The sequence below is a fragment of the Coenobita brevimanus genome, chromosome 103, assembly GCF_032717465.1.
Source record: "Coenobita brevimanus isolate Jiangsu-jjx chromosome 103, ASM3271746v2, whole genome shotgun sequence".
Classification (NCBI taxonomy): domain Eukaryota; kingdom Metazoa; phylum Arthropoda; class Malacostraca; order Decapoda; family Coenobitidae; genus Coenobita; species Coenobita brevimanus.
Window position 1 is genome coordinate 17,753,564 of NC_137056.1, and position 13,688 is coordinate 17,767,251.

Below are 13,688 nucleotides of genomic sequence, written 5' to 3' on the forward strand. Positions count from 1 at the left end.
GAACAGCCCACTATTTCTGGTTCCAAAGAAAGGTGGTGAGTTACGACCAGTCATAGATTACAGAGGCGTGAATGCGCTGACTGTCCCAGATAGATTTCAAATTCCTGTACTCACTAATTTGCTGGAATCCTTAGACGAAAACAATTGTGTTTTCTCCTCCCTAGATCTTTAAGTGGTTACTGGCAAGTGGAAATGGAGGAATCATCTCGTCGTATCACTGCCTTCAGTACTGCATTCGGGCGTTACCAATTCCGTAGACTTCCATTCGGTTTGAGAAATGCACCATCAGCGTTCATGTGGCTAATTCACACAGTTTTCGCCGGCATGATAGGTCACTCAGTTTTTGCTTATCTAGATTATGTCATAATCGCTAGTCATTCGGTGGAGAAACACTTGGAAAAATTGGCCGAAGTGTTCACTAGACTCAAACAAGCTGGACTTAAGATCAAACTATCAAAGTGTGACTTTTTATGTAAGAAACTCCAATTTCTAGGATATGTTGTTGACGGTCACGGAATTCATACATCAGATGACAAGGTCAAAGCCGTGACAAATTTCCCAATTCCAACCAACACCTATTCTGTACGCAGTTTTCTCGGCCTTAGTGGCTATTACCGAAGATTTATTAAAGGGTACGCCCAGATAGCTGCGCCTTTTTAAAAAATTGCAAAAGAAGGATGCGTCTTTTGTGTGGGCCGATGAACAGGCAACCGCATTTACAACACTAAAAAATGTCCTAGCACAATCCCCGGTTTTGGCATTCCCGGACTATTCAAAACCATTTGTTCTCTGTACTGATGCTTCCGGAGTAGGCCTAGGTGCCGTTCTCATGCAAAATGACTCTGAAGGGAAGAAACGTGTCATTGCCTATGCCAGCCGTGTGCTGAACGCCGCGGAAAAGAATTAGTGTAAATCACTGGGAAGCCCTTGCCGTGGTCTGGTCTCTAAAACATTTCCGCGACATCATCTGCGGTTATCCTGTTCGCATCCAACCAGACCATCTTCCCTTCTGTGTCCTGTTTCGGGGACGTAACCTTACCGGTCGACTTGCACGTTGGGCAGTCACTGTGAATGACTATAATCCGACATTTGAATACGTTCCTGGAAAGTCCCATGTCGTAGCCGATGCCCTCTCGCGGCATGTAGCCAGTCTCAACCGGTAAACTTGGCGTTCAGTTATGACACATTACATAAACTTGGCGTTCAGTTATGACACATTACATAGGTTCCAGCGTGTGGACCCTATATGGTCTCAGGTCACATATTTTCTGGAGTCAGGAGATGATTCTTCCCTGCCAAAGTTACCAGTCCCTGTATCTGATTCCTTCCTCAACAATGAAACATACTCAGCACTGAAAGGTAACAACACATCTCATCGCGAAGTTAAGCAACTAGTCATTCCAGCAGACTTAATTCCGGCTGCCCTTCAATTAATCCACGACTCCCCTCATTCATCACACCCTGGCAAAGACAGAAGCTTAAGGCAGGCACGTCTGTCATATTATTGGCCCACTATACGAGAGGATATGCCCGTCATAAGGGGACAACCTGTCAACCTGCTCCTATATTGCAGTACCCAGTACCATCAAAACCTTGGCAAACTGCCTCTCTTGATCTTCTGAAGCTGCCTCGTACAGAATCTGGCTTCGTCTGTCTATTAGCGGTAGTCGATCATTTCTCTAGATTTGTTATCTTAGTTCCATTGCATGAAAAATCTGCTAACGCACTGGCATATGCCTTTATTAATTCAGTAATTTGCCCTTTCACAACACCAGAAGTAATTTTAACTGATAACGGTCAGAGTTCAATAATTCAGTACTGGAAGAAATTTGTCTTCGATATGTAATTAAGAAATGCAACATAGCGGCCCATCATCCAGCCTCGAATGGCCTAGTAGAGCGCCAGAATAGGAAGGTATTGGAGAGTCTGCGTCCCATAGTGGGAGATCAGACTTCCACCTGGGACGAGTGGATTCCGCAGGTAGCTGATTCAATTAATTCATCCATCAATAAGTCAATTGGTGAAACACCATTCTTTGTCATCTATGGCTTTGACAAAAGACTACCTTATTCACTGTCGCAGTCTAAACCGGATCTGATCTACAACTACGATAACTACGTGCGAGTCCACTTCTCCAGCTTCCAGAAAATTCATAAATATGTTCAGGATAATCTGGCCCTTACAAATGAGGAGATGGTACGTAACCAACATGCCGCTGCCACAGATGTTACCATCCAAGTAGGTGACTTAGTTTTTGCCCTAGATCATGACAGAGATTCAAAACTAAAGAGTAAATTCTTGGGTCCCTTCCGTGTCATATCTCGTAAAGGTAATAAATTCGAATTAAGAGATCCGTACAAGGCAGAGACGACATGGGTGCATGCAGATCATCTCAAACGTGCATCAAAACGCATAGTCTTGGAGGGGCCACTGAGAGAGACCACATCTCCACAACAAACTCCTACTCAACCTTCTTCTTCTTCTTCTCTAAGTCTTCCTTCTGAAACTACTATTCAACCTTCCCCTGCTGCTAACAACTATCGTGCCAAATTGCGTTCTGCCCCTAAGTCTCTTGCATAACGTTATCATCTCACACTGTCGTTACCATCTGTATTAACATCAACTCATTTTATAGGAAAGATGCTATGGGTCTACGTGCTGGCAGTGCTGACTCTGGTCGGGTCTGGATCGGGTGAGGACGATGGTGCCGTACGGCCCGGGGCCTTGGTTGGCGCAGGAGGCGAGGTAATGGTAGTGAAGGATGTAGTCTCCTTGCGCTACGACCTAGAGCCACTGGCTGCCGTGGCCATCGCCCTGCCTGACTTTGCACGTCAGCTACAGGACCTGCAGGGACTCCAGTCAGATAGTAAAAATCAACATCCCACAGACACATTTTGGTACCCACTGTACCTGCCCATCTGCTGGAAGTTAGATTATATTCATTTTCAGTTCAACCATCTCCAAGATTCCTTCCCTCACCAAAAGCCTGTGGGCCGCTCACGAGTGAAACGTGGACTTTTTGATATTGGAGGAGAAATTCTGAGCGGATTATTTGGTGTAGCGACTGCCCGTGACCTTTCTGGATTTAAGGAAGACTTATTTCAATTAGCAAATGCTCTAGAGTCCCAGGAAGAGGTGTTAAATGTTCAACATTCTATGCTACAAGAGATGACACACCATTTAAATGATGTTACAAAAAAATTAAATAATTTTACATCAATTCTTGAGTGTGAAGTATCGAAGGTAAATATTGTATCAGAGTTGATGTATGTAAAATTACATGTAGATAATTTGCAGGTTTCTCTGGACTCTCTTGTCTCCCAAGTTTCTAGCCCAATTCGTATTTTAGTCTGCTGTTGATGGTCGTGTCACCCTAGATTTAGTACCTCTCTCTGACCTTCGCTCTACCTTGGAATGGGCTCACTCAACCTTCGGCTTGTCTCCTGTGATTTCATTTTCCTCTTTAGAACACTACTACACAATCCTAGAGGCCACATTCCTTACTAAAGATATAATTTTTCATATTCCTCTTCGTTCTTCCGTCACATTCGATCTCTTTCACATCATTCCTTTTCCCTTCGGGTACAATAACTCCCTGGTACAAGCCTCTGTCTCTTCCGAGTACCTTTTTCACTCCAATGATCATCTCTATATTGCCTTCATCTCCTCAAGTGACCTCGGCAGATGTGCCTTTCTCACACCCAACTCTCGAGTTTGTGCTGCGTACCTCCTAACAATTTTTCCTGGCAGCGTTGCTCCTTGCGAATCTGCCTTAGTCCGTAACTTCTCAGTACAACCTGTCTGTACCTTTGTTCCGGCCCCCAAAAGCCAAGTACACCATGCTCGTCTAAATCACATCCGCTATTTCTTCATTAGTGTCTCAACTCCGTCAGTCTTATTTGTCCAGGAACCCCTGTTCGCTCACTATCCGCAGTTGCCCCTGATTACTGTACAGTAAAGTCTGAGTCTGTAATAGCCCATGCTACACATTATCACTTCGCACTTTGCTCCGACAAATATGACATCTTCAAACCTATTAATACTACATTTCATCTACCAACAGATAATCTTTCCATCACATCAGACAACTTACATATGTTGAACTTTCTGAATCAGTCTGATTTCATTATGAACCAGTTCTCTTCAGCGTTTAACCGCTCTTGGGTACATCTACTCTTTGTATTTCCTCCAGTGGTCTTATGTCTTCTAGGTTTTATTGCAGCTGTTTGTATCCTGTACTGTTGTGTCAAGCGAATGGACAAAAGGTTGCATGAGATCCGCGTAGCAACAAGGTTAGTGCGACAACCAAAAGACCTGGAAACTGGTAGTTCTAAGAAACACTTATCATGATTGGTGAAGATGTGAACATTATGCTGAAGAAAATCCAGGTGCAAAATTGAAATTTGAGCTACTTGAAATAAAATGTAGTAATATTCCTATAATTACTACACAGTGAGTGAAGGGTATGAAAACTAGTAAAATAAACATGAGACAAGGGATTTGAATATCTGACAGTGCATTCTATGTAAGATAAACTGGAATATATCAAGTGGTGCATTCTGTTCCTATATTTCTCATAACGGTATCATTGTGATTACTAGTACTTACTATGTATATGTATATTAAGACATCCATTTGTAACTTGGCAAACCTATATGTATGCTATCACTACGCTTGTCATATACCTTGTGCCTGGTTAATTTGTGGCCTATACCACGATAGTGCATCATTTACATTCTACTTTTGCTTTTATTAGTACTTATAACCTTCCCTACCTTTCTAACATGGCCATGTCCTGTAAATATATTTCTCTCTTGTTATATTCAATTTCTTGAATTATACTATAATATCCCATTTATTATTATACTCCCATGTAGTCCCGGTTGACTGTATGCTCTGTCCACTTGCATTCTTGCCACATTATGACTTAATGCCTCCACCACTGTGTCAGCAGACACACTTTTTGGTGAGGGGGAAAATTGTTTGTAACCATTTGTAATAATATGTGGTGTGTAATTATAGTATGTAAGTAGCTGTAAGTAGGAGCCAAGTAGGGCGCCACTGAGCGCTTGCTATCATTTGCTATGTCTGTGAGCGCTTGCTATGTTTGGCTTGATTCAAACTTTGCTGAACCATGAGTTTTATGGCGGCACCACCCGCCTAGCCGGTGAGAGTCGAGCAGTAGCAGTTAGCAGCGGGCTGGGTTTGGACACGGGTGGTTTTTCACCGCTTCTGTGTGAAGATATAAGACGCTGCTTAATATATTATCAGAAAACTACTACAAGACTTTGACTTCACCTACGACTGGCGTCAAGGGGCATTGACAAACCTTTAACAACAGCAGTCACCACCATCATCATCACAGCTACTACCACCACCATCACCACAGCTACCACCACCACTATCACCATCACAGCTACTACCACCACCATCACCACAGGTACAACCACCACCATCACCACAGCTACTACCACCACCATCACCACAGATACCACCACCATTATCATCATCACAGCTACTACCACCACCATCACCACAGGTACAATCACCACCATCACCACAGCTACTGCCACCACCAACATCATCACAGCTGCAACATTTTTTGCTGAATAAAATTGTCTGTTCGCAACATCATTGAAATAATAGACATAGGCCTGTACTGTAGATGTACATCTCTCTCTCTCTCTCTCTCGCTCTCTACCTATCATTCTATCTGTCTATCTGTATATCTCTACCTATCTATCTATCTATTTCCCTCTCTCTCTCTCTCTCTCTCTCTCTCTCTACACATATATATATATATATATATATATATATATATATATATATATATATATATATATATATATGGAAAATACTCTGAAAAGCATTTTGAACTATGTACTTTCGGCTCACTACATGCCATCGTCAGGCACTTGCTTTGTCCTGTGTTGGTGTCATGTTGACGTTATAGGATAAATAGAATGCCTGAGGATGGCATGTACAGTACTAGGTAAAAAATTCATAGTTCAAATCGCTGTTCAGAGTATTTTCCATTTTTTACTACTTTATTGCAAACTGCGATGCTCGAGATCTCCAGCGGATGTCTTACTTGGCACACACACACACACACACACACACACACACACACACACACACACACACACACAAAAGCTACGTACTTTGAACAAACGTCATCATACCACAGTCATTTCTCAGTGTCTTATCATCCTTAGATACCTAAGAAAACTGTACCACAAGTGGGAGCAGATAATCATTATATTCGTGTGTCTTTCATAACGTCGTATAACTTCTTCAGTTCATCGATGTGCTCTTTATTCCTGAAACCCCCAGACGAAAATATTATTCACCTTGGGAAAGACGTCTGTTAATGAAGGTGATGATGAGGGCAGCTACTAACCCGTCCAGTTCGAATGTCTTACTTTGAATACTAGATAGACCAAGAAGAAGCCCATAAAATACATTATTAGCCTGAAGGGGGTACACCTCTTCAGGCCAATAACATAATGAACATTTTGTTCCTTTTAAATTCATATGATTTTATTCAGATTCGGCTAAGACATTTTGGACTGGTATGGTTATAGCCTTTCATATCCCCTTGAATAGGCCTACTGGAGGTGCTTCCTAAATCGGACACAATTGTTCGGATATAAGAAAAATTAAGCATATTTTTACGTTATTGGTCTGAGGCGCTGGAGGGGAACCTGCCCGTGCTGGCACTGTGCGCCCAGGTCATGAGCATCTGCAATTTCTATCTAGGAGTGAATATCCCCGACCTACCCTTCCTCGTGCGAGAACAGCAGTTTGCCTGTCGTGGCGCCGTCTTCTGCGTGGAGGCACCTGCTCCCAATACTGTTTTTTACACGAAAGGAAATTATTCTCTGGCAGTCATTTCCCTCCTCTTCACACTTGCCGGGAGCATTGAGAGCACTCCCGGTCTCCAGGAACAATACTTTTTCTCTCTTGCAATCCTACCCATCACAGACCCAAAACAAACACATGCATCAGATTTTTGCCATTCTTGCATAGAACTGATCCACACAACGTGCACCACACTTGTATCAGACAACATCACAACACTTGGGTATGTGACAGATGCAACACATCTACAAACATTCCTCTTGGCTCTCCACACACAGTTCCTCCCACCTGACAACCCCCTACTCGCACAACCACTGCCACAACAGCTGGGTGGTGTAGCAGGTTTTAACAGACCATATGATACGCATATTCCTTCCATTCTCCAGTGCTGCGTAGCATGTATTTTAATGTCTGCCTGCTAGTACAAAGCTGACGGTATTTCAATACGTAGGACAAAGCAAAACTTAGATATATATACTATATAATCATACGATATCTGGTCACCGATGACAAACATGCATACACAGGCGTGTCCAGGCATCTCTCGGATTTTGAATTTCGCTCTCTTTTGCATGTTTTTTTTTTTTCTTGGAAGGAAAGGTGTGCGGGCTCCTGGCCTTTTGTTCTTTCTTTCATAAAAAAATGGATACGCTTCTGCATCATGAAAGTAAACTAGATGCTTTTAGCTATGGAGAACAGTCTTTTGGCACCGATACTGTCTTACACACACACACACACACACATACACACACACACACACACACACACACACACACACACACAAAGAGTAGTCTGGAATCCCCATCTTAAAAAAACACATACGTAAGATTGAAAAAGTACAAAGGGCAGCTACAAGATGGGTACCAAGTTTAAGGGATCAAAGCTACGAAGAAAAACTAGAAAAATTGTATCTACCAACACTACAGGAGAGAAGGACAACAGGAGACATGATTATGCTATATAAATGCATCTCAGGGAAAGAGAAAATAGACCTAAATGAACATATAACCTATGGGGAAGCACCTGCAAGAGGACACTGCAAAAAAAACTACAGAAAAAGAGAGGCGATAAAGACGTAAGGAAATTCAGTCATCCAACTAGGGCAATTGATTAGTGGAATACGCTATCGAATGAAATAGTATATGCCAAAACTATTCATAAATTTAAGGAGATGTATGATAAAAATGGTTTAATACATGGGACAGTACCAACTTGACTCATTCCTGATAAGAGACAGTTAGGTAAATTAGGTAAGAATACACACACACACACACACACACACACACACACACACACACACACACACACACACACACACACACACACGATACTGATTGTCATAATTGTCGCATTAATCTTCAAAGCCTCCCATCTAAAATACTTCGCTACACACACACGATACTGATTGTCATAATTGTCGCATTAATCTTCAAAGCCTCCCATCTAAAATACTTCGCTACAAGATTAGGCCTTTGGTGTATTCCCAACAAGTGAATCTAGTACCTAGTCATCTTGATCTTAATGTCTGCAATATAATATCCACAACAAAATCCTTTGTAATCATTCCTATAAGCTATGCCCTATATTTTATATATATATATATATATATATATATATATATATATATATATATATATATATATATATATAATAACAGAATGGAGGAAGGAAAAAAAAATCCATATACCAAATTACTGGTGTCCTCTGTTCATAAAATATCTGTAACAGTTAGACTTGAACAACTGAGGGCTGAAATTTGGAGGAAAACAACTCTGAGGAAGCGAGTCCCAGAGAGATACAGTTCGGTGAATTAAAGAATTCTGATAGGCAGAAGTTCTGCAATATGGCTGAGTGACATTCTACTCATGAGGGCTACCAGATGCCCGTGTAGCACAAGGGAAGGCATGGAGACGTGGCACCATGGATGCAACTTAGTCTGAGCATTTGCCAAAAAAAATATCTAAAATAATGCAAGGGATGCAACATTCCTTCTTACTTTCTGGGGAGGTAGTTTATTTGTAATGGCAGGGTTGTTAATAATTCTAATAGCTTTCTTCTGAATTTTGTCTAGTTGCTTTAATGCAACCTCTCCACATCCATTCCACAAGGGTGAGCAATATTCAAGCTGAGAGCGCACATGACTCTTATAAATTATAGCTAACTGCTCATCAGCGAAGAAGTTACGGACTCTACAATAATCCAAGTTTCTTTGAGGCGGGTTTAGCAAGTGATCTGACATGAGAGGTCCAGCTGAGGGTTTTGTTAAGTGAGACGCCAAGAATTTGAATACTTTTGGAGATGGGAAGGTAATGTACGAATCTGGCAATATCTGTCTATTAGTAAATTGTATGTATTTAGTTTTACTAGCATTGAAAGAGACAAGGTTGTTTTGTCCCCAATCACTGATCGTAGATAGGTCTTAATTTATGGAGATGGCTGTACTAAGTTGGGAGGTAGGGATACTAGACTTTGTAAATGGGTGTCTGAGTGTGAATGAACTATGTAGTGTTGATTCATCTGCATATGAGTGAATGGGATGTGGGTGACAGATAAGAGATCATTAATATGAACCAGGAATAGGGTTGGCGCCACAACTGACCCCTGTGGCACGCCGGCGTTAATTGAGTAGAAATTAGAATATACATCATCTACTTTTACTCTTATTTTCCTGTCACTAAGATATGAAGAAATCAAAGGAACAAAAGACGTTAGTCCATAGCAAGGGAGTTTGGACAGCAGGGAACGGTGCCATACTCTGTCAAAAGCTTTAGAAATATCAAGAGCTACTGCATGAGTTTCTCCATGTAGATCAATTGACTGATGGATGGTATGAGTTAGGCGATTGAGTATGTCAATGGCGGATCTTTCGTGGCGAAAACCATATTGTCTATCACTAATTAAGTTGTTGGATTCAAGATGTTTAACAATGTGCTTATTAATTAAAGTTTCAAATACCTTACCAAGAGAAGATGTGACAGCTATTGGTCTATAATCAGAAGGGTCAGAGGAACTTCCTTTCTTCGGAATTGGGTGGATATTGGCTTCTTTCCATGAATTTGGGAATAAAGAAGTACGTTTGCATAGTCTGAATAATTTAGCTAGAACAGAGGCAAGTTTAGGGGAACACTTTTTCAAAACAATTGGCGGAATTCCATCTGGGCCTAGAGCTTTGTTGGTAGGTAAATTGTCTAGAATGGATTTTACGTATCTTGTTTTTATTTTAAGTGAGGCAATTTCGGGAGAGTCAAATTCCAGTACTGGGACATTCTGACTGGTATCGTCTATGATAGAGTTTCTGGCAAAGATACTGGCAAAGATATCTGCTTTCCCACGTGGGTCATTTGTAATGTTGCCATCTGAAGATTTTAGTGGGGGAATGGAAGATGATTTGTTAAAGTTATTATTGAAAGAATTAAGAGTTGTCCAGAATATTCTATTGTCATTAGGGTTGTTAAGTAGTTTTGATGCTTGCTTTTGAAGAAAGTTTGATTTAGCGAGATTTATTACAGGTTTTGCATGGTTTCTAGTAATTTTAAATTGAGAAAGTGATTCAGATGTTTTTTATTTTAAGCAAGAGTTATATGCTAATGACTTTTGGGCTGTTGCTCTGGCACAGTTGCCATCAAACCATTTTGGAGAGTTCGATCTTTTAGTGAACTGTTGACTTGGTATGAATAAATCCATACCAGCTAGTATTAAGTTGCAAATGTGGGACTGGGTAGCATTGGGATCACTAGAGAAGAAAGACTGTCATGGAAGATCAGCAAGATAATTTCTAAATCCATCCCAGTTTGCCCTATCAAAGTGCCATCGGGTCACTCTGACAGATTCAGAGCGGGGAGGTGGGGGGGGGGGAACTAATGAGGCTTTGATGAGATTGTGGTCAGAGGATCCAAGTGGTGACAGTACCTCTATCCTGTATTGATCTGGATTATTTGTCAAGAATAAATCCAAGAAATGGGCATAATGGTCAGGATTATTAGGTATTCTGGTGTGTTGCGTTATCAGCTGGGTCAGGATTATTAGGTATTCTGGTGCGTTGCGTTATCAGCTGGGTGAACGATTCTGCAAACAGCTCGCACTCCAACCCAGTATCGTCAGTCCGGGCAGAATGCAATAACCATTCAACATTATGTATGTTAAAATCAGCCAAAATGGTAATTTCGGTGCTAAGGGCAAGGTTAAGGTTACTCAACAGTGTGGATATGGAATCAAATACACTGGGTTCCGAAGAAGAATTGGGGGAGCGATAAACTGCACAGATATATTTGGTAATATTTTGACAATTTAGTTCATAGAATGAGTAATCAAAATTGGATGAAGTGAAGTTTAAAATAGTGTCAACTGCATATTGGGATTTGATATAACAACAGGTGCCGCCCTTGTTACAGAAGTTTTTAAGGATATATATATATATATATATATATCTATATATATATATCTATCTATCTATCTATCTATATATATATATATATATATATATATATATATATATTTAGAAATATAAATATATATTTATATATATATATATATATATATATATATATATAGATAGATAGATAGATAGATATATATATAGATAGATAGATAGATAGATATAGATATATATATAAATATATATATATATATATATATATAATTCTAGTTCTGCAAAACTTATTTTGTGTATAGTATAATATTTTTAGTTTTATTGGATGCACACATCACTTTAAACTACTAGCTAATCAGTAAGACTTCTTATCTCCTTTCCTTCATTGCACTCATGTTTCACCTTGCCTGAACCAAGTCCGATACATTTACCCAGATGAATAATATACATTATTTGATTGAATAATACTTGCTACGAGTAGTGCAGCTATATTTCAAATGGATGTAATACGTCTACAAATACATTATATGCCAACCACTTGAGCCTGTATGGATAGCCAATCGCAAACACGGGGTTGCCAGCTCATTCATACCCCTGAAGCCTCGACATAAACGAACACACTGCCACATTTGCCAAAACGCGCCAGCCACTGTAACAGTTCTCTGTTCTATCTTTATTTTTTCAATAACAGAACAGAGGAAGGAAAAGCAAAGGAATAAAAAAAAAATCCATCCACCAGATTACTGGCGTCCTTCATTCATAAAATATCTGTAACAGTTGGACTTGAACAACTGTATATTGAAGTTTGGGGGAGAAACAACTCCAGGGAAGCAAATTCCAGAGAGATGCAAGTCGGGGAATAAAAGAATTCTGATAGGCAGAAGTTCTGCAATATGGCTGTGTGACAATCCAGTCATGAGCGCTACCAGATGCCCGTGTAGCACGAGGGAAGGCATGGAGAGGTGGCACAATGGAAGCAACTTCGTCTGGGCATTTGTCATAAAGATATCTGTAAAATAATGCAAGGGAGGCAACATTCCTTCTTATTTGTAGGGGTGGTAGTTTATTTATAATAGCAGGGTTATTAATGATTCCAGCAGCTTTGTTCTAAATTTTGTGTAGTTGTTTTAATGCAACCTCTCCACAACCATTCCACAAGGGTGAGCGATATTCAAGCTGAGAGCGCACATGACCCTTATAAATTATAGCTAACTGTTCATCAGCGAAGAAGTTACGTACTCTGTACAATAATCCAAGTTTCTTTGAGGCGGCTTTAGCAAGTGATCTTACATGGGAGGTCCAGCAAAGGGCATTGTTAAGTGAAACACCTAGAATTTCAGTACTTTTGGAGATGGGAATATTAGTAGCATTATAGGTAATATACGAATATGGCAATATCTCTCTATTAGTAAATAATAATAAATAAATAATAACTTGGTTTTATGCCGGGTACCCCTGAAGGCCTAAGGCGTTGCCCCTGGGTAGAGGACTTTGGATTGGAGCGTGTAGCATTTTATGACCGGATGCCCTTCCTGATGTCCACCAAAGACCCTCGTGTGGATTCTACCCTCCGACCTGTCGGTCAGAGCGGAGCGCTCTAACCCACTGAGCCACGGCTGCTACTTTCTATTAGTAAATTGTATATACGAGTGTTTGGTTTTACTAGCATTAAATGAGACAAGGTTCTTTTGTCAACATTCATTGATCATAGATAAATCTTGATTAAAGGAGATGGCTGTACTGAGTTGAGAGTTAGAGATATTAGACTTTGTAAATGGGTGGTGAGTGTGAATGAACTGTGAAGTGTTGAGTCATCTGCATAGGAATGGATAGGATTGTGGGTGCCAGATAAGAGATCATTAATATGAACCAGGAACAAGGTTGGTGCCAGAACGGATCCCTGTGGCATGCCAGCATTAATTGGGTAGAAATTGGAATATACATCATTTATTTTTACTTTTATTTTTCTGTCACTGAGATATGAGAAAAGCAGTGGAACAAAAGAAGTTAGTCTACAGCAAGGGAGTTTGGACAGCAGGGAACCGTGCCACACTCTGTCGAAAGCTTTAGAAATATCAAAGGCTACTGCATGAGTTTCTCCATGCTGGTCAATTGATTGATGGATGGTATGAGTCAGGAGACTGGGTATGTCAATAGTGGATCTTTCGTGGCAAAAACCATATTGTCTATCACCAATTAAGTTGATGGATTCAAGATGTTTAACTATGTGCTAATTAAGTAAAATTTCAAATACTTTACCTAGAGATGTGACAGCTATTGCACTGTAATCAGAGGGGTCAGAGGAACTTCCTTTCTTTGAACTGAGTGGATATTGGCCTCTTTCCATGAAATAGGGAATGAAGAAGTAGGTATGCATAGTCTGAATAATTTAGCTAGAACAGAGGCAAGTTCTTGGGAACACTTTTCGAAACAATTGGAGGAATTCCATCTGGGCCTG

At 40.5% G+C, this 13,688-nt stretch overlaps 1 protein-coding gene across 1 annotated transcript in view; it reads right to left on the reverse strand.

The window, feature by feature from the left end:
* Positions 1–13,688, reverse strand: part of LOC145415753 (long-chain fatty acid transport protein 4-like) — a 481,881-nt gene that overhangs the window by 381,144 nt on the left and 87,049 nt on the right. Inside the window, exon 2 of the mRNA XM_080284990.1 lies at positions 4,307–4,321. Coding sequence (XP_080141116.1) covers positions 4,307–4,321 — 15 coding nt within the window. The remainder of the gene's footprint in view (positions 1–4,306; positions 4,322–13,688) is intronic.